General features: G+C 42.7%; 2 protein-coding genes across 2 annotated transcripts in view; both read right to left on the bottom strand.

The window, feature by feature from the left end:
* BLTP3A (bridge-like lipid transfer protein family member 3A) overlaps positions 1–10,531 on the bottom strand; it is a 145,397-nt gene extending 134,866 nt beyond the window's left edge. Inside the window, exon 1 of the mRNA XM_060231451.1 lies at positions 10,333–10,531. Within this exon, the coding sequence (XP_060087434.1) occupies positions 10,333–10,376 (44 nt within the window). The 5' untranslated portion in view covers positions 10,377–10,531. The remainder of the gene's footprint in view (positions 1–10,332) is intronic.
* Positions 10,532–16,007: 5,476 nt separating this feature from the next.
* On the bottom strand, positions 16,008–24,344 carry SNRPC (small nuclear ribonucleoprotein polypeptide C). Its single transcript, XM_060231477.1, has 6 exons — positions 24,118–24,344; positions 22,350–22,392; positions 19,139–19,247; positions 18,430–18,519; positions 17,946–18,050; positions 16,008–16,370 (listed from the first exon to the last, which is right to left on the bottom strand). Exons 1-6 carry the CDS (start codon positions 24,123–24,125, stop codon positions 16,246–16,248), a joined length of 480 nt encoding a protein of 159 aa, XP_060087460.1. The 5' UTR covers positions 24,126–24,344; the 3' UTR covers positions 16,008–16,245.
* Between the last annotated feature and the right edge of the window lie 1,058 nt (positions 24,345–25,402).

Consider the following 25,402-nt stretch of genomic DNA (forward strand, 5'->3'; position numbering starts at 1 on the left):
CCTGAAGCAACATCCATAATAGCTTTAAAACACCAAAAAGCCCAATATAAGGCCCTCATTAATAGAAAGAAACAGGAAGACATTATAGCTTCTTGGGAGGAACTTTGGAAGGCAGTTAAAGAAAAAAACTCAATATTATTCTGGAAACTAGTCTCTGATCCATCACGTAGGTCATCAAATATATTTAACAACCCTATTTTGCCAGATGCCTGGTTACATCATTATAAGATGGTATATGGGGAAACAATTACAAGCCCACTTAATTTTGATATCATCCATAACTTACCAACTTGGCCTCCAGTGAGGTGTACAGAAGTAAAGTAGCTCATTGATACTTTGAAGCCAGGGAAAATCCCAGGCATTGACCTAATTCCATCAGAGCTATTTAAAATTAATGCAGAATTGTGGGCCCCAGTTTTGGCAGCTTTGTTTTCACAAATTGATCAATCAGGGAAAATTCCCAAGGACTGAGGAGCAGCTATCATCATCCCCATATATAAAAAGGTAACAAAGAAGATCCAAGCAACTATAGGCCGATCAGCCTGTTAAGTGTAACAAGCAAGCTATATGCTAGACACCTACTGTGGAAATTTAGAGACTGGCTCGAGAACGATTTTTGCCTATGTGAGGAATAGGTTGGCTTCAGAGAAGGTTGTGCCTTATTAAACCATGCTGTTGGACCACTTGATTGTAAAATATTCCTCAAACTCAAGTGTGTCATTATATGCTGCATTTCTAGAGCTGAAGTCAGCCTTTGACTATCTCTAGGACCATCCTATGGGATAAATTAGCCACCAACATTGATAGACAGTTATTTCTTATTCAGACCCTTTGTGATCAAACAACCATCCAGGCCAAATATTCCCATCAAGGCTAATGGACAGACCCCATTTCTACCAACAAAGGGGTTAAGCAAGGATACCTCCTGGCCCCCTACTTATTTAACTTCTATATCAATGATTTGGCGTTGCATATAAATAAACCAGAATGCCACCCACCGAAGCTAGGCAACAAACATATAGGGATGCTCCTTTATGCTGATGATGCCATTTTACTTTCAAGGATTCCCTTGGGCCTCAGAAGAGCCTTGAAAGCTTTCGCTCAATATTGCCTGGAAAACAATCTAGAGGTAAATTACACTAAAACCAAAGTAATGGCTTTTGGCAAAAAAGACACCCAGATCACACCATTGGTACTTAAATTCTATTCCCACTGAACAAGTTTCATGCTTTAAGTACCTGGGGGTCATGTTTCAAGTGAATGGAAGAAGAACCACCAATATAAACATGATTACCTCAGATGCCAAAAGGAGTGTGGGGACTATCCAAAAATCTACTGGGGCAAAGGGGGTAAATGCATAATTGTGGCCCTTAGATTGTTTAAGGCTAAATCCCTCCGCCAGCTAACATTTGGTGCCCCAATCAACATCACTACAAACTACAAAAAACTAGAGAGTGTTCAATCAAAATTTTTAAGAACAGTTCTCCAGGTACCCAAGGGCATTCCGAATGCATTAATTAGGAGAGAAACTGGCATGATTACAGTAGAAGCAAGGTTTTGGATTTTGGCCATCCAGTTCTGGTTGAAACTTATGTTTTTTCCTAAGGGCTTGATTAGTTTAATTCTGCAAGATACCTTGGTCCCAAGATGGATTAGGGCCATAGAGGACAGAATTCATTATTGTGGCCATTCCAAACAATATCTCAGTTCTCTCACTTATGATAATGGTAGGGAGATAGTGAAACAGAGAATATTGGGCGTTGTCAAACAAAATGACCTCAATAGCACAACCAAATGGCGAGCTCTGACAGAACCAATCAACAGGGTGACCCCGATGCCCTACCTATACTGCTTAACAAACAATGAATATAGGAGAACATTTACTCTTATGAGGTGGGACGTTCTCCCTTCAGCAGTGGTGGAGGGGAGATACAAAAAGGTGCAGTTCCAAGAACGATTATGTCCCTGCTGCAATGATGGTATCGAATCTATAGTCCATGTAATATTTGACTGTGAGGCTTACAATGATCATCAAGAAGTACTTCCATTTTCCATGGCCATACCTTTTACCATTAGCCAAAAATTGCAACTCCTTAAGAATATTCTTAGAGATAGGAACCCTGAGGTTACATACAAATTAGCAAAATTTGGCTGGGTTGCCACAAGAATAAGGACAACTAATAATTCAGTCAGGAAATGGCTAAACACCTTTCCCAATCTGTTTGCTGTAACTGTCATGTTTTGTTATATTTGTAATTTTATAACAGTATTTTATGCCTTTTATGTATGATTTTATGGACAATCAGTTTTAATTTTGTATGTTTTTACCGCTTTAAATGCTGGCTTAGGCAGTGAATAAACAATTTATTTATTAAGGGAAGAAACAAAGGTCTAGACGGGTTTTAATTTATCCTTGGTTTTAACACTAATTTTACATCTTCAGTGTCAGTGTCTTAAAGTCTGTATTCATATTTTATGTATATTTTATGTGGTATCATATTTTAGTGTATAATAATTATTGTATAAAAGGACAGGTCCTCTTGTGGATCAAAAACTGGCTGAGTAATAGGAAGCAGAGAGTGAGTATAAATGGGCAGTCTTCGCAGTGGAGGACGGTAAGCAGTGGGGTGCCGCAGGGCTCGGTACTGGGTCCCATGCTCTTTAACTTGTTCATAAATGATTTAGAGTTGGGAGTGAGCAGTGAAGTGGCCAAGTTTGTGGATGACACTAAATTGTTCAGGGTGGTGAGAACCAGAGAGGATTGTGAGGAACTCCAAAGGGATCTGTTGAGGCTGGGTGAGTGGGCGTCAACGTGGCAGATGCGGTTCAATGTGGCCAAGTGCAAAGTAATGCACATTGGGGCCAAGAATCCCAGCTACAAATACAAGTTGATGGGGTGTGAAGTGGCAGAGACTGACCAAGAGAGAGCTCTTGGGGTCGTGGTAGATAACTCACTGAAAATGTCAAGACAGTGTGTGATTGCAATAAAAAAGGCCAACGCCATGCTGGGAATTATTAGGAAGGGAATTGAAAACAAATCAGCCAGTATCATAATGCCCCTATATAAATCGATGGTGCAGTCTCCTTTGGAGTACTGTGTGCAGTTCTGGTTGCTGCACCTCAAAAAGGATATTATAGCATTGGAGAAAGCCCAGAAAAGGGCAACTAGAATGATTAAAGGGCTGGAGCACTTTCCCTATGAAGAAAGGTTGAAATGCTTGGACTCTTTAGCTTGGAGAAACGTCGACTGCGGGGTGACATGATAGAGGTTTACAAGATAATGCATGGGATGGAGAAAGTAGAGAAAGAAGTCCTTTTCTCCCTTTCTCACAATACAAGAACTCGTGGGCATTCGATGAAATTGCTGAGCAGACAGGTTAAAACGGATAAAAGGAAGTACTTCTTCACCCAAAGGGTGATTAACATGTGGAATTCACAGCCGCAGGAGGTGGTGGCGGCCACAAGTATAGCCACCTTCAAGAGGGGTTTAGATAAAAATATGGAGCACAGGTCCATCAGTGGCTATTAGCCACAGTGTGTGTGTATATATAAAAATTTTTGCCACTTTGTGACATAGAGTGTTGGACTGGATGGGCCGCTGGCCTGATCCAACATGGCTTCTCTTATGTTCTTATGTTCTTATGTATATTTATAACACCTTTTATTGGTTATGAATTGGACTTTTATTAATTGTTTGCTGGTCTATGACCGTTATAAATAAATTCATTCATAGTCCATGTGGCTCTTCCAGTAAGCAAGTTTGGCCACTCCTGTGCCAGGAGATACCACAAGCCAGCAATGATTTGCCTTTTCTCTCCCCTCATGCGCTGCAGCCTTTTCATTTCACCACCACCACCTTGCACGCATACATTCCCACCCACCCCGTTTTTAGACATTGCTGTTAGAACATAAGATACAACATCACATTTCAATTACAACATTTAATAGAATATAGAACTATAACATTACAAAACAACATTTCATCCTGTACTTCTCACACTTCATGGCTCCTTGGCCCTGCTGTTTCTTTTTTGTCTTTGTACACCTCTTACCAAAAAAAAGTCCATAAAAATTTAAGGTGCCACGGGGGACCTAATTATATTTTAAGGTTCACTGTATTTCTATACAAGAAAGCAAACACTAGTAGCCTCTAGAGAGACATGGGGGTAAGGTTGCCAACTTTCAACTGCGAGATTCCTGGAGAAATTCTTGAGGGATCTGTGAGGTATAGGGTCTACCCTCTAAAGCCACTATTTTCTCCAGAGGAACTGATCTCTGTAATCTGGAGATCAACTATATTTCCAGCAGATCTCCAGGACCCACCTGGAGGTTGGCAGCCCTACGTCATGGAAGCAGCAGTCCAGTGCTCCTACCATCCACAGAATATTGCGCGAAACAGTGGTGGGCCAGTTGGGTTTCTTCTGTGGTCTTAGCAGAGCAACTGGGTACAATTGGAAGAAGGCTGTTTTACCTGTAGCAGAACTGTGCACTAAATAAGACTAACTGTATTTTGATTGACAGTAATAATATCAAGACATCTCCCTTTAACGGGAGATGCCAAGGACTGAAACGAGCACTGTTAAGCAGCCCTCCCCATGCCCCTTTTTTTTATTTCCCAACCCAAAACTGAAAAGGAATTGGGGGAAGCACATTGTTTTGTTATCAATTTATTGGTTTTGCTGAGTGCAGCAAGATTACTCAAAAACAAGTTAAGTCACACTTAGCTTTGGCTTTTTTTATTGCCGGGGAATCCTATTCCTCTCTTGAAGAATGGCCCAGCCAGACAACCTATCTCAAGCCACAGTCCTTAGGCTCAGCTGCTGGGCAAACATGGGAGAACACACTGCTGCCTGCTGATCACTTCCAGCTCCACTTTCCCCTCCTTTCTTTCTCTTCCTGGACAGCCCCAGGAACCAGCAATAGCCTAGACACCCCCAGAACACACACACACGTTCTTTGCATTCCCCCCCTGCCCCATTCTCAGCCAGCTTCTCTCACACACACACAGACAAGCAGACACACTTGTCCTCCCCCCACCAGCATTCTCACACAGCCTCTCAGGGACAGCACCACACTTTCTGGCACCCTAGGCAAGGCCCCCACACACCCCTCCACCCCACTCAACTTGGCTTCCCCTTCTGCTGGGCTGTTTCCGCCACAGAGGAGCATGCCAGTTGCCTCCTGCCTTTTCCGCACTCTCCTTGCCTGTGCAAGCCACCTCCCCACCCCTACATGTGCCAAGCAATCTACCTCAGCAGTAAAGCAGAAGCACTGGAGGGCCACAGGAGGATGAGGATCGTAGGCTAGGCACAAGAAAAAGAGAGCCTGGAAAGATGGGAGTGAGGCTGAGAAAGCAGCTTGCTGCAGGCTGCTCAAAGCAGTATCCATCACTGTGCATTCTTACCAGGGAGAAAGTCTTATTAAAATGGTGCACTAAGCAAACACACTCAAGATCACAGCAATAAATACTTTTTAGGAGGCCAAGGAAAAACATTTGACTTGTGTATGTAAGGGGTGGGTGGGGATGTTTGCAGACAGCAGAAGCAGCTTGGAGAGCTCACTCACCTCACCAGCTGCCTTCTTGGAAAAGCAAGTCAGAGATCAGCCCAGGTGCACCCAGCCGCTGTCACCTGATATATTCCCCATACCTTCCCCCACCTCTCCTCTTGCATCTGAGTGGCAGTGGATCCTGCTACTGGTTGAAGGCACTGGAAACTCTCTTGTGTGATGCAAAACTGGGGGCAAAATGGCCCCTGGTAAAACACATGCCGGGATGGTTAGGGTGGGCATGTGGGCAGCATTCAGGAGCCTGCAGAAGTTTTTTAAAGCAGGGGGGAGGGCCTCCAAACCGGGGAATCTCCTGCCCCCTCCCTCCCTCTCTCTCTCACACACACACACTTACTGGGTCTGGTTCCTCCACAACTTTACTTGCTCTGAAGACAAAAGCAAAACAAACGGACGGTCTGTGCTCTGATGAAACTGCTGCTGACCCTTCCCCATGAAGTGCTTCCTGCTCAACTTTAAAGGCACACATTTTAAAAACGGGGTTGCTATAATAACTGACCATCTTGAAGTGCCATTATGTTAATTTAACACAGAGGTGGCCAATGGTAGCTCTCCAGATGTTTTTTGCTTACAATTCCCATCAGTCCCAGCCATCAGCCATGCTGGCTGGGGCTGATGGAAGTTGTAGGCAAAAAACATCTGGAGAGCTACTGTTGGCCACTCCTGATTTAACATATCAATACTTTGGACTGTTTAAAAAACACTCATCTTATGGGACAAGGTGAGGGTCATTGAAAAGTGAGCTGGAGATGGGACAAATAAAACTTACAGAAACATTACACATGAGGAAAAAGCCAACTTAAAACTAGTTTCCAAAAAAAGATTGTTGTAAGACTGGTTCAATATAACCGGGGGTGGGAGGAAAACAAAAACACCAATGTGAAAACTCAAGGCTCAAAAACGTGTGTGGAAATTAGGGGATAAATTGAAGCAGAATGGGGTCAGAACTGATGGAGGAAAAATGTGAAAAAGCCACTCCCCTCTTAAACCACCCTATGTTGCCAAATTCTATGCTGCTTGCTACCAACTAGCTGTACTTCCTATATTAGAATTACCATCTTTCTCAAACTCTTTCCTCTCCCTTGTCCTTTGTTTCTAAGCTCATTTAAAATTAAAAGCATCACCTCCCTGTTTCACATAGCACATTCACTAATAAGGTTTAAAAACAATAAAATAATTATTATACCATTTGGCCTTATGACAGCAAATATAATATTATTTTGCCAGAGTCTCAAAGGCATGATGTGTTTTTCAAGTAAATCAGCTATTTTAATATATTATGACAGTTATGATGCATTGTCCTTTGTTATCTGCCAAAACCAAATCCATTTGAGAAACAACATGCCCATCAGCAGGCTTATATTCCTGTTTTGCTATGGTTGCTTGAAAGGCACCACTATGAGTAAACGATGATTCACAGATTATATTACTTGCATGCTGAAGATCAGATATTTCAGTTAAAGTTTGCACACATTCATCGTAGAATATTATCTTCACATTATTCATCTTAGAATATTATCTTCAGCCAGGACATTGTGTCTTAATATGCATTAGTAACAAACAAGTGTTAATAAAGGTTTTACACAACAGCTTTCTAGTTGACATTAATTTGTGTGAGGGATTCACAAGTCCTCTTTAGGACCATGCTTCTGTTGCAAGAATATCACTTCCCCAGTACCTGAATAGCAATATTTTATAGCCTAGGAAAGGACATTCATCGTTCCACTAGAACAGTCAAAGCAAATGTGCCTATCATATAGAATGTGGTGTTATAGTCACAATTTTAAAATCGACTCAGTTTCAAAATTTTAATGTATAATCTCTATACATGTTTTCTCTAGGTTAAAGAGATACATCTTTAAAAAATCCTACAATAGTTAATCATTCAAAATATACCTCATTCTCAATGCTGCTTTTTAAATTATTTATATTATTCTATTAAAAGCATATTATTATTGGTCAGATTTTATTTAGTTACTTTACTTATAGGACCACTTTCTGTTTACTACCTATAGTACTTACTTTCTCACTGAGACTTGGCAAATTACAAACTTTAGAAACACAATGTAATAAAGAAAAACAGCACAACATATATATATAAAACAAGTGTCCTGACAGATCATCAACACCCAGCCCAAACCCCTGGACTTAGAAATCCAAAATTTGGGGAGTGCATTCCTTCCATGACATCAATGCCCACTAAGAACAGATTTTTTGAAATTCAACTCCTAAGTGGGTGACATTACCCCATAGGTTGGTAATGACTCGGTGCTTGCACAGGGGACTACCTTTACCTTTTAAGTGGGTGAAAAGGGGTAAAATGTGTTTTCCCAGTGGAGTAAAGCTTTGCTATGTGCCTGGCAGCCTGCTGCCAGCTTCCACCACCACCCCCATTGGTCAGGTCTGGAGCTTTATGTTCTGATGTGGTAATCAGTTAACAGAGACTGCACAGTTGAAGCACCCCCCCCCCTCTCTCTGATTGCTCAGCTGTGCAGCTGTGTTCTGAAATAAAAATTAATTAACAGAGACAGCAGACAAGTGAACAGGTGTCCTGACTGCCTCATTAATACCTAGTCCAAACCCCTGGATCTGTGCAATAACACTGCTCCTGCCACTACTGCTGCTGGGAAGGTGATAGGGGTGCCAACTCGAGGTTGGGAAGTTCCTGGAGATTCGAGATGTGCTGTAGAAATAAGATGCATCCAGCTCAGAGACTTAGGATGCAATCCTCCACAATATATTGGCAAGTACATCCTACTGAAATGAATAATAATGCATTGGTTTGTGTTGTATACTGTACACTGGAAAAGGAGCTGAATCTTGAAGAATGACAGTACTAGCAACTTAGAATTTGAACAAGTCAGCCACAAAACTTGGAACAGTTTTTTAAATCAAGAAAAGGTATCCGAAAATAAGAATTATCCTTAGTAAACAGAATCAGTTGGAATATACAGCATAGACACTAAAATAAATAAATGTTGATCTGTACCTAAGGTTAATGTCCTCATCCACCCATGCTCCCATTCACCTACAGTTTTGGACCAGTCCTTTTATTTTTTAAAAAAACTTTTAGCACAGTACGAGCTCGTGTCTTACAGCATTATCACAGGAACATCTCTCTCAAACAAGGTGCATCCTGTGTAGGTTCCAAGGTGCCACACACCACAGAACCAGTTCCTTTGCTCTTCAGAGTCAGTTGCCTGAGGCAAACAGCCATGACAACAGCTTTCCCCTCAACTTCCTCCAGCAGATGTGTGCTCCCCTTCTCCTGTACCACATACTTTAAAAGAGAGGACAATGGCTGTGCCTGCACAACAGTGTGGGACCAGGATATCTCACTATCAAGGACCTGAAAGTCTCTCTGATAAAGGGGGGGGGGGAGGGAGAATATGATTGGGGCCCAACTATCCTCTTGCAAGCTGTTTAGCAGCCTGAATAGGTCTCCCTCCTCAGAGCCTGGAAAATAAGCAAGGGTCAGCCATGGTTAGTAGGATAAGAGATCGCCAACGAAGACTGTGGTTACTACAAAGAGGGATGCAATTGCAAACCAGCTCTGTTCATTGCTTGTTGTGAAAACCCCATGGTTCTGGGGTTGCCAAGAGTCAGTTGTGATTTTACAGCACACAATTATTATTAAGCTGTTTAGCCTCCATGTCTGATTTTTCATTATCATACAAAGGTTAATAAATTGCCTCTATGTTTTTGTGTTTTAAGACTCTTAAATAAAAGGTATCATCAACTTATGTTGCATTTGTATTTTTTTTCCCTTGTTCCCCAGCCTAAGAGATGCCATGCTGGTAGAATCCACGGTATCAGCAACTCACAAATGACACAGATGAAATGTAGTATGAACTCACATGTACCAGAAGCCAAACCTCAACCCACATTTCCTCATTCACAACCCTAGTCTTCAGTCATTTCCCTAATATAATTGCAACGTTAACTGGTTGCCCCAACATACAATTTCCTAAGACTCTTAGTGGGCTTTTAATTCAATATATTGCATCAACAAGTAATGTAGAGATACTTACTCTCTCCCTGTTACTTGCCTCTTCTCATGCCCTTCCTATACACCTAAAGGGTAGTAACTATTTTAAATGTTTCCCCACATGGTTCCAATTAAGTAAACTGTCAACAAGCCACTAGACACCAGGATATTCAAATGGAAAAACCAAACAAATAACACACAGAGATGCAGTGTCTCAGAGAGCTGTCAGATGTTTACTCCACATACATTTTAACTGGAGGTGGAAGAACCCAGAGGAAGTGAGTACATGGAAATAAACAAGATAAATACGCAGTGAAGTAGTATTTTTTAAAATGCAGTAAGGAAGAGGATTTGAGCAGATGGATTAAATGAGAACATCTGCAGAAGGATCTATTTGGGTGCCAGCAGAGAGACAGAGGACAGCAGGTGAACTGGTATTTTTTAAAAATTAAAAACTGGCGGACCGGGGGTGGGCAGATTACCCCTCTGAGAATGTGTATGTCTTTCTCTATGAGAAATCCCAGACAAGAGAGGAATAAACCAAATGGAGTAGGAAGCAGGGGAAATGCCCCGCAAGAAACAAACAGGGTAGGGAAGGACAGAGAAGAGGGGTGCTGTGAATCGTTCCCCTTCCTCCTTGGTCATTTTTGCTGTCGCAGAGCCCCCCCACCCCCTCCGCGGAGCCCTCCTTCGGCAGCTGCCTCGCCGCTTCCTCCTTCTCGGACTCTCCCTGCTGCTACTGCAGACCCCCCTCCAAGGCGAACCCGGGCGGCGCTCACCTGGACAGGTGCTTCAGGATCTGCTTCTTGATGAGACCGGCCATGCCGGGTCGGGGGCGAAGGTTTCCTAATGCCCCAAGATCTCTCTCATGTCTGCTTGACTGCCGCCTCCTGTCATCGCCGGTTCTCTTCTGCTCTCAGCCAGCCTCAGATTCCGCCAGAATCCCGGCCACCACCGCGGCGAAGTCCGGCCAAGCCGCCTCGCACCGCCGCCCTCCGCAGAGAGAGAGAGGACGAACATGGCGGTGTGACCGCGCCCTCTGTTGGCTCACCGTGAGTGCAGCAGCCGCGGCAACGCCTCCTCGCTTGCCTCCACAGAAAGTAGCCTCGAAGTTTGTGCTGATTTGTGGGCTGACGGAGAAAGCAAGTGTGCGTGTAGGTATATGTCATCAATATATTTAACTCTCAACACGGCCAGATCTGTGGATACTGAAATCCAGAGACTGAGACCATGGCCAGACAAGACAGATCTGAGTTTAAAAAAAAACAGGATTTAAGCACCACCTGTAGCTTTAAGAAAGTGGAGAGCCTATCAGCACTTTCAGGAAAGAGGAAATGGTGGGGAAGAGAAAGAGATACCCCACCCCCCTTTACTGTATGAAAAAACTTGGTGTGGTATGGAAAGAGGCTTTGGCTCACTGGCAGTGACATAACAGCTGTTTGGCACGCAGGCCTCACTGACAGGTTCAATTCCCAGCATCTCCAGTTAAAAGATCAGGGAGGTGATATGAAAGACCTCATCCTGAGATCCCAGAGAGCTGCTGCCAGTCTGAGTAGACAATACTGCTTTGGTGGACCAAGGGTCTAATTTGGTATAAGGCACTTTTATGTGAAATAGTTAAGAATTTTAGATTCAAGTGGATAGCTGTGTTGGTCTGAAACAACAGAACAAACATTGAGTCCAGTGGCACCTTTAAAACCAACAAAATTTAATTCTGGGTATAAACTTTTGTGTACATGCACACTTTACAAAATACACTGAAAGTTTTCCTCAAGTCTTACATGGGGGAAGGGGTGTTTAGTTGCCAGGAAGGGCTAGTTGGAGTCAAGATACATAGGGGTGGTAAATGTAGCAAAGATTGGATTAAACCAGTTGTTAAGATCTGTGAATGGCAGCAAATTAGCATACAAATACAAGAGTTAACAAACAGAAGTGATAACTAGATTGAGGTCCAGTCACACTTCCAAGACCAACGAAGTTCAATTCTGGGTATAAGTAAGAACTGAGAGACTTAGCATGTGTAGATGCACACTTCTTCAGATACACTGAAAAGACTGTAGGGCACAATGTACCTCCAAGGGCATTGAATGGAGGACTTCAAAGTAGCTGTAAAGTAATCCTGCTGATGCATCCAGGAATTTTATTTTTTTTTCCCTTTTCAATATTCATCATTTATTGAGATTAGTATATATAACAGATCCATAGTAATAATAAGTATTTAACAATTAAACAAACAAAAATTGCATCGTTCATAATTATCCACTCATCCAACACCCTGTGACCCATCACCCTTGTTGCCCATACTTATCTATCACTGCCTATTGTATGCCTAATACTTGATATAGCTCTCTGGACCACCTTGGCCCCCACAGCCTAGAGGGAACTATGTTCAAGATCACATCCCGGACCCTGTAAATTATTGACAGCCGCCAAAAATGGTGCCCAAATGTCCTCGAATTGTTGTTGTTGCATCATTCGTCGGTAGACCAGCCTTTCATCCACCGCCAATCGCAGCATGTCCTCTAACCATTGCGCTACGGTTCCTGAAAAATCTGTTCTCCACGTCTGCATGATTATCCTCTTTGCCGTCATCAGTGCCCGAAATCCCCAATATCGCTGTGGGCGAGACAACACCCATGTTGACGGGAAGTGGTTTAAAAGAACTTGCATGGCTGTAAATCTGTGCTGACCTCCCAATACGCGGTTTATCCACCTGAGTATATCGCCCCAGAAATCAAGCAGCACCGGACATGCCCAGATCATGTGGCTTAGCCCCGCTTCACTTCCCTGGCATCGCCAACATGCTGGTGAAGTCAAGAGGTTAAATTTATGTAGTCGAACAGGTGTCCAGTAAATACGGAAATGAATTTTTTGCTGAATTAATATCAAGCGTTGATCTTTAGAAACTTTTCGGATCGCCCTGTTAATTGTGAACCATTGGAATGGTAAAATATTAAGGTTCAGTTCATCTGCCCATTTTACCCGTAATTCTTCAATTAGCTGTTGTTGTTGCGTCCCATATCGAAAGTGCGTGTACAGGGCTTGCACTGGATTATCTTGTTGCCATGTCCGCCTTAATACAGCTAAAAGGGATGGTGGATCAGGGGCCGCCAAGGCATCCGGACCCAGCAACTGCGTCAGCGCCGTCTTTATTTGGTAATAATGTAGCCATTGGTTAGATTCAAGATTATACTTGTCTTGAAGCTCCTTAAATGTCCAGAATTCTTCTCTGTTTGGGTCTCGTAGATGATCAAGAGATGTTATCCCTTTTTCAATCCAACCCTTCCAGACCACTTGGCACCCTCCAATCCTCAATTCTGGGTTTCCCCAAAGAGTCATTGATCCATGTAAGAAGGCGTTAAAGCCTTGCTTGGTACCTATTAGCTGCCATAATCGCCTGGTGGCCTGAACTGCTGGAAGCAATACTTCCCCTTGGTGGTGCTTCGAACCCAAAACCTCTAGCGTAGAAAGAGGGGCCACTGTTGAAGCCTCGAGGGCCACCCAGTCTGGAGATTCCTTCCCTACATCTTGCCTCCACTTACTAACACTTGCCAACATATAGGCCCTATGGTATGCACTTAAGTCTGGCATACCAAAGCCACCTTGATCAATTGGGAGCTGGAGCCTAGCCAAGGAAAGTCGCGGCCTTTTCCCTTCCCATAAGAAGTTTGTTATTAGAGTATTGACTCTTTTAAACCACTTCTGTGGAATATACTGATGGAGACCTCGGAGAACATAAAAGAAGCGGGGGAAAGTAACCATCTTGAGGGCATTCACTTTACCCCACAATGACAATGGGATGGGTTTCCATCGGTTAAAGTCAGCTTGTGTTTTCTCCAGGAGCTTTCTAAAATTCTTCCCCACTAAGTTTTGACTTCGATTGGGAATTTGTATTCCTAAGTATTGAATCGAGTCCTCCTGAAGTCTAAACCGCCTTCCCACTGCCTCAGGAGTCTTCTTGCCGCCCACTTGGAGTACCTCTGTTTTCCCCCAATTCACTTTGTAGCCTGCAAGTTGGCCAAATTCTTCAGTAAGCTTAATAATTGCTGGAAAAGAGGACTCTGGCTCAGTCACCATCAAAAGGGCATCGTCTGCATATAACAGAATTTTAAATTCGCTGAGACCGTGCTTCATACCATATATGTTCGTCCTTTGGCGCACCGCCTGGGCGAGAGGCTCAATGCAGATGTTAAACAGGAGTGGGGAAAGCGGACACCCCTGTCTTGTGCCGCATGCCAGATCGACTACTCCGGACTGCTCTCCATTGACTCTAATTCTCGAGGTCGCATTCTGATATATCAACTGGGTCCACCGAAGGAATTCTACCGGAAAGCCCAGGTATGTCATCGTCTTCCTCAGGAACCCTCTGTCCACACGGTCAAATGCCTTCTCAGCGTCAATAGAGATTAGAAACGCAGATTCTGGCTTCTCATTATAAGTGGCTATTAAGTCAGTAATTAACCGAACATTATCAGCTCCCGAGCGACCTCGGATAAAGCCTGCTTGAGCTCTGTTCACCACCGAAGCTATTACTGATTGAAGGCGTTGTGCTAATATAGCCGTCAGTATCTTGTTGTCAACATTTAACAAGGATATTGGGCGATAGCTTGAACAGAGATATGCGGGCTTCCCCGGTTTAAGAATCAGTGTAATCCAAGCCGCATTGAATTCTTTTGAAGGCATACCTTTGTCAAAAATTGCTTGATATGTCTTCAGCAACTTAGGAGCTAAGATATCCCTGAATCGGAAATACCAGACCGGAGAATACCCATCTGGCCCCGGGGCTGAACCATGTCGAAGTGATTCTATTGCAGCCGTTACCTCATCCAATCTTAGGGGTGCTGAGAGGATCCTTTGAGCCTCTTCCGACAGTTGTGGTAAGTCAAGCTGACGTATAAAGGCGTCCTGTTTGTCATCTACCTCTTTAACATGACCCTTGTACAGCTCTTGGTAGAAAAGGCGAAACTGGTCTGCTATTCCAGAAGGTGTAGCATGAAGACTTCCCCTGTCATCAGTAATCTGAGTTACCCATCTCTCTTCCTGTTGGCCCTTTAACCTTGAGGCTAATATTTTCCCCTGCCTTTCGCCGAACTCCCAATACTGGTGTTTTATCTGGGCATATATAAGTTCAGACTTGCGTGACTTGAGCAAATTCAGTTGAAAAGTTGACTGTTGAATTTCCGTGTAGAGGGCTGGAGACGGATTCTGAAAGTACTTTTCCCATAAGTCTTTAATTACCGTCTCTAGCTCTTCCTCCCGTTGGGCTCGTTCTCGTTTCTTTGCTGTGGCATACGCAATTATACGACCTCTCATTACTGCTTTAAATGTTTCCCAAACGGTTAAGTAGTGATCCACCGATCCTTCATTACTCTGAAAAAACTGTGGAATCTCCTTTTCCATCTGCGCACAAAAAACTGGATCATTAACTAGTGAGTTATTAAAGTACCATGTAGACTTCTTCTCCAGGAATTTTAATGCTGACAACAATTACAAGCACAACAGTCCTGGTAACTTCATATATCCCCACAAAAGCAAGGCTGGCTTTGCATTGCCCTTGCACAATCCAAACAAAAACAAGTAAGAGAAACACATCTCTATACCCACCACTCCCAGGAGTGTAAACCTGTTCATTTAAGCAACAGAAAGACTACTAACGGAATCAAGTGTGTGTAATTCATTCGAGGAGGGGGGGGGGGTAGCTTTAGAGCAGGGGTGGCCAATGGTAGCTCTCCAGATGTTTTTTGCCTACAACTCCCATCAGCCCCAGCCAGCATGGCCAATGGGAGTTGTAGGCAAAAAACATCTGGAGAGCTACCGTTGGCCACCCCTGCTTTAGAGTGGTGAAGCTTATCATGTTAATTTATTTTAAAAAACAAGTTTTCATCTGCAACTTAAAGACATCTCTGGATACATCCTATGGGAAAATTGAACAAAAGATAGTGAACTGAAGCCTCAGCATATTTCTGTCATGGTCTTATAAAGAATATAAACCATCTTTCTACTTAATATAGTCCTGGTGGCCAAACTGTGCTCAGGAACCACTTAATTTTCTCAAGATGTTTAAAAGTACAACTCCCAAACAGTGCCACTTCAAAGGCTTTTACAAGAGAGATCTGTTTCCTTCCCCCCTCCCCACTGTCCAGTCACAAATTTGGAAGGAAAAGAGACCCTGCTAAGAACACAGTCGGATAGAATCTCTATGGTAACAGATCACTACTAATTTTGGGCAGGGCTGACTAGGAAAAACAGCAGCAGTAGAGGTGATAGCAGGGAGAAGCCACACAGTGTGGAGAGAGAGGGAAGATCAACAACAGCACGGGATGGAAAGGGTGAGGGGTATTATTTGGAAGGAATAACTCGTTGCAATTGAGAATTCGCATTCCCTAGAGAAATCCAGTATGCAACTTTTAAGCTTAATCTTATTGCAGAGAGTGAAACAAACATCAAGACTGTATAACAAGTATGAACATTTTATTCTAACTATTCACAAGCAAATGGATTTGAAAACTGTTACAAAACATTAGTCCAGTACTCCTGCTTGTCCCTTTTTCCCTCCCATAGACACACACATTAGCCTGCAGACTTTTTAAAAAGCTGTTTTTGTGGTATGCTGGACAATGCAACTCTTGGGCCTCTATCACAGAACAGCATACATAAAATAAAAAAGGAGGCATGGTGTTTCCCCTTCCACTTTATCTATCTGGACGAGCCATTCCTGGTCTGGTTGGCACCATCATAGGTCTGGATGGAGGTCTCATCATTGGAGGCCCAGGCATCATTGGCATGTGTCCTCCCATAGGCGGTCTCATTCCTGGAGCTGTGGGAAGTGGAATAAATTTAAAGCGGAGTAAATGCATCAAGCCAGTTTCAAGTCGTACATTCCAATTAAAATCATAACCCCCCCCCCAAAAAAAATCTCTCTTTTTTAACAAGTTTCTATTTTATTCCAACACATAGAAGTAAACCTTACTAGACAAAAACTAAATTTCTAAGGAGGTATTATAGGTGATATGGAAACAGCTATCTCCTTCTGCATTATGGCCACACTTACTTTCTGGCAAGAGCCAATATATAATAGTGAATGATCATGTGTATCCATTGGCCAAGGGTTCTATAAGGCAAGGGAAAGTCTGGGACTCTGTTATGGTGAGAGGCTACCAGACCAAATTTTCAAGAAAGCCAAAAGAAAGATACTGTTTAAACTCTAGAAGAAGCATAAAAGCTGAGAGATATAAGTAAGGGCTAGAGAGAAACTCTAGGGGTTTTAAATGTGTATGATAAACATTTTGGCAGGCACCTTTTCTTTTAAAATGTGACCTTAGCTCTTCAGAGTTGTTGCACTGGAACAGAATTAATGGGTTGGATCCATTTTCTGTTGGCAAAAAGGCACTACTGCTGGGGATTATGTATGTGTGAGATTTTTGCCAGCTTCTCCCTAACCTACTGCACAGTGCATGGGGAATTTCAGCAGGAGGGGTGGGTGGGACCGCAGCCAGATCTTTCCTTTCCAGGAAAGGCCACAGCTGCCATCTGGTTATGCAGCTATAGACCTGAGTCCAAGAGTACCACCAGACTACAGGGCTGTTCCTTCAAGGGGAGTGCAACCACATCCAGAACAACTGACAAATCCCAGATCAGGCCTTCTGCCCATCAGTAGTATTTCTGTCTTGTTGGGTCTAAACTTCAGTTTATTAACCTGCATCCACTCCAAAAGTGCCTCCAGTCACTGGTTCAGGGTTTCTACTGTCTCCCTAAGATCAGCTGAAAGCACAAGATAGAACTGTATGTCATCCGTATATTGGTGACAACCCAGCCCAAATCTCCAGATGACCTCATAAGGGACAAGTTGGAACCTTGCAGGACCCCAGAGGTCAAAGGCCAAGGAGATGAGCAGCACTCCCCTAGCATCAGCTCTTAAACCTATCCTCCAGGTAGTATGGTGCCTCTCAATCCCAGCCCAGATAGGCGGTCCAGAAGAATACAATGATCAATGCTACAATGAAAGCTGCTGAACATGCAGGAGAATTAACAAATTAAATAAATAAATAAAACAGTCACTCTCCCTCTGTACATCTCCTAGCACAAGTCATCATTTAGGCCAATCAAGGCTGTTCCAGTCCCATAATCAGGCCTAAATGCAGACTGGAAGGAATCTAAAAAGTTTGCCTCATCCAGGAAAGCTTGGAGTTGTCCATTTAATAACAAATTATTGATTGGTACAATAGACGCTGCGTAACATTTAGACAGCTGTTTTAGCTTTCACTTTTGTTAGACCAATATATCGATGCATGGTTTGACTGATGAAAGCTGCCTGGAATTCTGTGAGAATTGGGAGGCTAGATACTCTCTAACACATAACTTCAAAATACAATGTATGTAATCTAAAACTTACCAGGTCCAACTGGCATCATTCCTGGGGGAGGCGGACCCATCATTGGCATCATTGGAGGTCCACCCATATGCGGTGCTGGCATCATACCAGGTCGTGGAGGTCCAGCTAAAGTATGACACAATGGACAAATATGTCAAAACAGATTTGCAGATCTCAAATATATAGAACCTACTGTCATAGAGTATTAGTTTGTTAACAAGGTCTTACAGTTGTCCAACAGTTCTAGGCCATAAGGCATTTTAGCACTTCCTAAGACACAGGGCTGCATACCAACTTGGTGGGCATTACAGACAGCTCCTCAAATGTAAGTTATCAATCAACAGGATAGTTTGTTGGAAAAAGTCCAGTCCCCTTCACTACCAGTGGATGGCTATTACACTGATAGTTCACCCCCCCCTCAAGAAAACGCTCAATTTTGAACATACATCAAAGTATCCATCATATATTCATACTAGTCAGAGATAAGACTTCAAGCATCACTTACGGATATTGGGTGGTGGTGGTATCATAGCTCCTCCTGGAGGTGGAGCAGAGAATGGAGTGGGTGGGATTTTCCCTTGTTGAAATGCAGCCGCTACATTCATGCAAAAAAGTCAAAACATGGTTAATCAACAGATGCATTGCAAAATGTGTATTTCCCCCTTCCCCATTACACTTTCCACGCATAACTCTCTAATTATCCCATCTCTTCAGCTCTCCAACTGACTGGTTATTTCCAACCAACATATCTAGTCTAAGAAGCTTCATCGATTTCAAATTGATACTCTGCTTTTTTGTTTCTTCCCCAAGACTTCATATTCACAGATGAAAATATCTGAATGCAAATAAAGAGCAATTCTGTTACATAGTTAAAGAGCAAGTTACAAGGAATGGCTTTTCAAAAATTAAGAAAAATGAGAGCAAGGTCCCATCAGCAGTGGCAAAACTACTGAATACAGTTTAGAACTCCCCTTCTTTTGTCTGTAATATTTTCATGGTAATACAGGACACACCACTGTTTTACTGTCATCAGAATGTCTAGCAGTTCCACAGCACTGGGAAGCTGACAAAAGCATAACTGCAGAGGTGCTATGGTAGAAAAGTCTGAACTAATTTTCTAAGGTATTAGACCTGATGTTATGATGTACTTCAGTGCAAAAGAATCAAGGCTGATAATGATTCTACATGAAGCTCTTTCCATTAGTATGACTTACTTGTTTTATCAATCAGGCTTTGTGCTTGCTCTTCCATCCATTTTTGATAATAGTCTTTAACATTCTCTTTGTGTTTCCTGCCGCTACAATGGGTTTTTCTCACAGATGGCTGCAAGACAAAGAACCGTTATTCTCCATGCACAAACTATACCTAGAAGACCAACTTCATCTCAAGAGCATATAAAATCTGAAAAAGGCTACTGAATTTAATGAAGCATGTACTTTTGTATTCACAGCCCAAATGCCAGAATGGAAGGGATGATGCATTTCCTGCTTAGATAACAATAAAAAAGTGTCCACAATGCTTACAGGAGAAGGGAATTCTTTCTCCACCAGTCCCTATCCTTTTACACAACCGTCGTTCTTTAGTGGCCCAGCTCCCTCCTTTGTCCTCCCACTTTGTGTTTGCCCAGATCTCTTCCGTACACTGCCCTTCTTTCTTTTTCACAGTACAGTAAGAGACCACCAAAATCTTGAGAGGTTACCCACATGATCTCAGCATCCACTTTGGACCGCCTAGGCAGCCAGTGTCATCTGCTTCCCTAGGCAATCCAGAATGCCTGTTAAGATTCCATTAGGTAGTCTTGCAAGATCTCAGCCCAAACTATTTAATTTATTCATTTCATTTATACCCCACCTTTGTCCCCAAAGCAGCTTACATTTTTCTTCTCTTCTCCATTTTATTCTCTCTACAAGGCTGAGTGTATGCAACTATCCCAAGGTCACCCAGTAAGCTTCCAGGGCAGATTGCAGATTTGAAACCAAATCTCCCAGAACCTAGTCCAATACTCTAACCACTATACTACACCACCTATCTTTATGTTTATTCCTCCCTGGTTCTGTTAAGTTTTACGATTTTTTTTTCAAACCTAGGGAGTTTCCCAGGCTTGTAGGAACATCTCTGTACCTTGCTCTATTGGGCAGATTTTGTGAACTGCAACATAGTTATTTCCCAATTGTCTATCATAATCTCAAATTAATGAGCTTCATGACCAGTGATGAACTCAAAATCCAGTAAGTTCTTACAAGTTTCTTCACAAAATGGGTTGGATCCTACTGTCTGTTAGCAAAAGAGGGAAAAGGTGCTCCTTTTGACCACCGAAAAGGCTATGTGGGGATTCTGGGACCAAGGCTGGTTGAAAGTACTTTGCCATCAAGCAAATTCCAGTTTTATCACTCCCTATCTCAGTTAATTCCTAAACAAGACAACATAGGCTCACAGAAAATAATTTGCAGTTTCCTGGAATATGATTTTCTTTTACATTATCATTAAATAAAATACTTATTAGTTAAGTACACTAGATTACAACTCCATGGCAGAATGCATTGCTGTGGATGTTACAACTGCAGGTTTCTGTATGAAAAAAGGAGTTTTGTAACATCACAAAGTCTAACAGATTTACTAGATAAATGCTAATTAGGATTCAACAGTAGAGGTAATTGTATGTCAGAAATTAATCACACACCATTATGGCTGTTGTGAATGGTCACTGCTTGTCTTGTACTTTGAAACTTACATAGAAACATTACACCTTTTGCGTTTCACAGGATTCTAACACCAATATCCTACTAGGCCAAGCAAAACATGCCACATTATTATACAGAGTACAAACAAATAAAAGCCAGTCAAAAAAAGAGTAAAAATTCAATTAGTAGGTATGATCCCGTCCAACTGATAATCAATCACAATAAATTACATTACATAGGAGTAGTTTAGTGATAGAAGCCTAGGGGTGACTCTGGATGCCTCATTTTCTATGGAGGCCCAGGTCACCACAGCTGCCAGGTCTGCATTTTATCATCTACGGCATATTAGGCAGCTGGTTCCCTATCTCTCCTCCCATGCAATAAATAGTCCAGGGGTGGCCAATGGTAGCTCTCCAGATGTTTTTTGCCTACAACTTCCATCAGCCCCAGCCAGCATAGCCAATGGCTGGGGCTGATGGGAGTTGTAGGCAAAAAACATCTGGAGAGCTATTGCTGGCCACTCCTGCAATAGTCACTTTCAGGCTTGACTACCGCAACTCGCTTTACATGGACTTACCCTTGAGGCTGACCTGGAAACTCCAGCTGGTGCAAAATGCAGCAGTGTACCTGCCAACTGCAACACCTGCATAAGTGTGCACCAAGCCAGTGCTCCACCAATTGCCCTTGCTACCAATCGAGTACAGGATTTGTTTCAAGGTGCTAATGATGACCTTTAAAGCCATATGCAGCCTGGGGTTGACATATCGAAGGGACCGCCTCTCCCCCTATGTGCCCTGGAGAGCCTTAAGCTCAGTGGACCACCATTTGTTGGTTGTCCCCAGCCTGAAGGATGTTCGCTTAGCCTCAACCAGGGCCAGGGCCTTTTCTGCCTTGGTCCTGGTCTGGTGGAAGATGCTCCCAATTGAGATCAGGGCCCTGCAAGACCTATTACAGTTTCACAGGGCCTGCAAAATGGAGCTGTTCTGCCAGGCCTTCAGATCAGACAGCAGGCATCCACCAGTTGGCCTCCCTGCTGCAGATTTCAACTCTATGCTGCTACTAACAGACCTTCATAGCTTGGTTATGGTCCAACCACTTCCAGCTTTAAGATGGTTGAACTGATTTTCCTCCCACATATACTACTTCACATTGCCTTTCAAAACTTGATGAACGTTTGTGAGCATACGATCTTAATGCAACTGACTTGGAATAATTCCACCTTAGATGTAGAAAAGAGTCCAGTAGCACCTTAAAGGCTAACAAAATTTGTGGTAGGGTATGAGCTTTCTTGAGTCACTGCTCACTTCTTCAGATATTCACTTCTTCTTAGCAAGTGAGCAATGACTCACAAAAGTTCATACCCTACCACATTTTTTCTTAGTTTTTAAGGTGCTACTGGACTCTTTTCTACTGCTATTGTTGTTACAGTTTGCTGCAGAATGCATAGAGAAGTGGTTCAATAACCTTTTGCTTTTAGGGCACAATTCCCTATATATTAGTAAATTATTTCTCTAAAGTATGGCCACATAAACCAAGCATAAAACATCTTCAGAGATCTTTTATGAGATCTTTCACCATTTGGGTGCTTTTTAATCCCAAACAACTAAGAAGACTTCTAAAGAAAAAGTGTCACCTTCAGTCTGCCGGATGGATTTATACTATGAAAGGTCCTCAGACCCAATACTTAAAAGGAAAGCAAAGTTGTTGCTCTTGCACTGTAACTTCTGTGAAACTTGCTACTTACAGAGTCATGGGTGAGGTAAGTATCACAGTAATCACAATAAAACCTGGAAGGAGACAAATGTGAATTGTAAACTAAGTAATGACAGTTTATTCTTAGCATCTGAGAGTTGTAAAAATATTAATATGCTTTTCTGTCAGACTCAAGATTTCATTCAACTACTTTCAGAATAAGAACTACTTCACAGGTACTCCCTTCAGAGAAAGAACAACTTTCATGTGCAAGAAGGACTAATACTTTTTGGCTTGCTTCTTCAAACATATCTTTCTCACGCATCCATACCTATATAGGCAAAGAGGGAGTTGATGCTATAGCAAGGATTCTATTTGAATAACATAAATACAGGCTGCTGGATCAGCCCAGTGGTCCATGTATTCTAGTGTACTATTTCACACAGAGGTCAATCTGCCCTGGAGGCCAAACAAACAGAGCATGGAGGTTTGCTGCCTTTTACAGGTTGAAAAAAATCAAACCTTATAGTAGCTTTTGAAAAGACAAGAAAGCAAACCCAGTAGTTACAATAACATTATGAGAGCAGCTGAGGCAATGCTTGAGGCAATGCAACTGACTTTGTAATGAGCATGCATAAGATGGTACCTTTAAAGCCTCTGTAAAATTTCTTTTGACTGGAGGAAAACTGACTCATTTGAAATGTGATGTTGGAGGAGAGTTTTACAGATACTGTGAACCGCCAAGAAGACAAATAAGTGAGTTCTCAATCAAATCAAGCCTCCCTTGAAACTAAAAGGAAGTACGTCTTCACCCCCAAAGGGTGATTAACACATGGAATTCACTGCCACAGGAGGTGGTGGCAGCTACATGCATAGATGGCTTCAAGACGGGACTAGATAAACATATGGAGCAGAGGTCCATCAGTGGTTATTAGCCACAAAGCTTAGATGGAACTCTCTATCTGGGGCAGTGATGCTCTGTATTCGGGGGGGGGGGAGCAGTGGGAGGGCTTCTAGTGTCCTGGCCTCTCTAGTAGACCTTCTCATGGCACCTAGTTTCTTTGACCACTGTGTGACAGAGGGTTGGACTGGATGGGCCACTGGCCTGATCCAACATGGTTTCTCCTGTGTTCTTATAATGACCGAACTGAGGCTATTACATTACAATAAACCAGAAGTCATTGAAAAAACAATAATTCTAGAAAAAGCTGAAGGCAGCCGTAAAAGAGGAGATGGATTGACTCAATCAAGGAAGCCACAATTCTCAGTTTGCAGGACCTAAAAAAGGCTGTTAGCAACAGAATGTCTTGGAAGTTTTTGCCTCCCATCTCCCTTTTTATTTTTTGGCCGTCAAATTGCAGCCAACTTATAGCGATCCCATAGGTTTTCAAGGCAAAGAAAGTTCAGCGATTGCCTGGCTCTGCACTTAGACTCTGCTATTCCTTGGTGGTCTCCCATGCAATTACTAACCAGAGCCGACCCCACGTAGCTTCCGGGATCTGACAAGCTCAGGTTAGCGACTTGAGGATCTTTATACATAACAATCATAGGCCACCATTACACTTGAAGAAAAAGAATAGCAGACTATAGCGCTTAACTTCCGCGGGCAATAAACAAACGTGAGGTTTTATTTTTTTAACAGTTCCTCCCCCCATAAGAAGTACGAAACGTGTAAAAACAGAAACACAGCAATGAAATAGCCGAGGCTCCAACATTACTAATCCTTCCTTCGGACAAACATACATTCCCCTGCTTACCCCTAAAACAAAAATCTGTGCCGGAATCCAACCCGCTTTATAGCAACACCCCGACTGACTTACTTGGGCATATTGGTCTAAACTATGTTCTCCTCGCCGCGCGACCTCCTCCCGGAAATGGCGTCAATCACTCTGCGACGTCCAGAAGATGGTAAAAAAATATCAGCAAGACACACAGCCTGAGCGTCTGTGGGCATTCCAACATAGTGCCGTTCTAGCCATGTACACATCTATGGTGAAAGCCCCTTAGAAGGGACTTCACATTTTTCAGACCGGAAGTTGTCGTAAGGTCTGGGAGCCAATTTGAGGCGGAATCCACGTCCGTGAAACCGTCGGATAGCCTATGTAGCAAATCTCTTGCTGTGTTGCACACTGGGGTTTGCGGTCTTCCTAGATATCGCCGCTAGTTACTATGACGGGTTACTGTTGTCTGTGTGAGAAAAGAATCTGCCTTTACGATATTGCCTTTTCTAGCTGAAGGGAAGATGGAGAATTACTAGAAATATGAGAACCCCGACAGCTTCATAACTGGGATCTCCATCTATTTCAATTCCTGCCTTCAGCGACCTTCGCCTAATTTTCAAAATCATGTTTTCTTCCTCCCATTGGGCTCCCTACTGCTTTTCAAGCCGGTCCACATCATCTTTCCATATGCGACCTGTCATATTTTTCTCCCACGCTTTAGCGTGATGTTTTCCAATGTCATACTGGGGCATCCCGTCACCACTCGCCTGTTTTCAGCACAGTCGATCACTGCCATATACAATCCTCGTTAAAATTCAGTCCTAATCATACTGAACTGTGCTCTTAATGACAAAGTAAGGATGCAGTCCTAATAGACTGGCTTTTTGAGCTGTGGTGTTTGCTCAAGAGCAAATTCCAAAGGGTCTTATTCCCAGGTAAGTGGGCAAAGGACTGCGGTCTTAAGGAGTGAGTCTCATTGCATTCACGTAGCGCATTCTGTAAGCATTGAATTCTGTAAGCATGTTTGGACCATGATATATGTTTATTAGTTTTTGTTGTGATTACACAAAATTACAAAAGTTATATGTTATCATACTCTTCAGGCAATAATATGATATTCTAAATTCCATAAGTATATTGTTATTTACATACTTACACATTTGCTTTGACACATGTCCCCGTGATTGGGTATAATTAAGTGTGTAGCACTGTGCGTTGGTTGTACTGAAGCATGGAAGAAAACTGCTGAAGCATGGAAGAAAACAAATACATCAGGTCACATCTGTAAGTAAGTAAGTAAGTAAAATTTTATTTATATCCCGCCCTCCCCCGCCACGCAGGCTCAGGGCGGCTAACAACAGCAAAACAACAATACGTTTAACAA

The sequence above is a fragment of the Heteronotia binoei genome, chromosome 2 (assembly GCF_032191835.1).
Source record: "Heteronotia binoei isolate CCM8104 ecotype False Entrance Well chromosome 2, APGP_CSIRO_Hbin_v1, whole genome shotgun sequence".
Classification (NCBI taxonomy): domain Eukaryota; kingdom Metazoa; phylum Chordata; class Lepidosauria; order Squamata; family Gekkonidae; genus Heteronotia; species Heteronotia binoei.

Excerpts from the sequence above, each read along its gene's own strand:
- SNRPC (XM_060231477.1), bottom strand. Across the intron at positions 18,520-19,138 it reads AAGCCTGATTGATAAAACAA|CGGCTGCATTTCAACAAGGG; the intron begins GTAAGTCATACT and ends GCATGAATGTAG. Across the intron at positions 18,051-18,429 it reads ACCACCACCACCCAATATCC|CTGGACCTCCACGACCTGGT; the intron begins GTAAGTGATGCT and ends GTCATACTTTAG.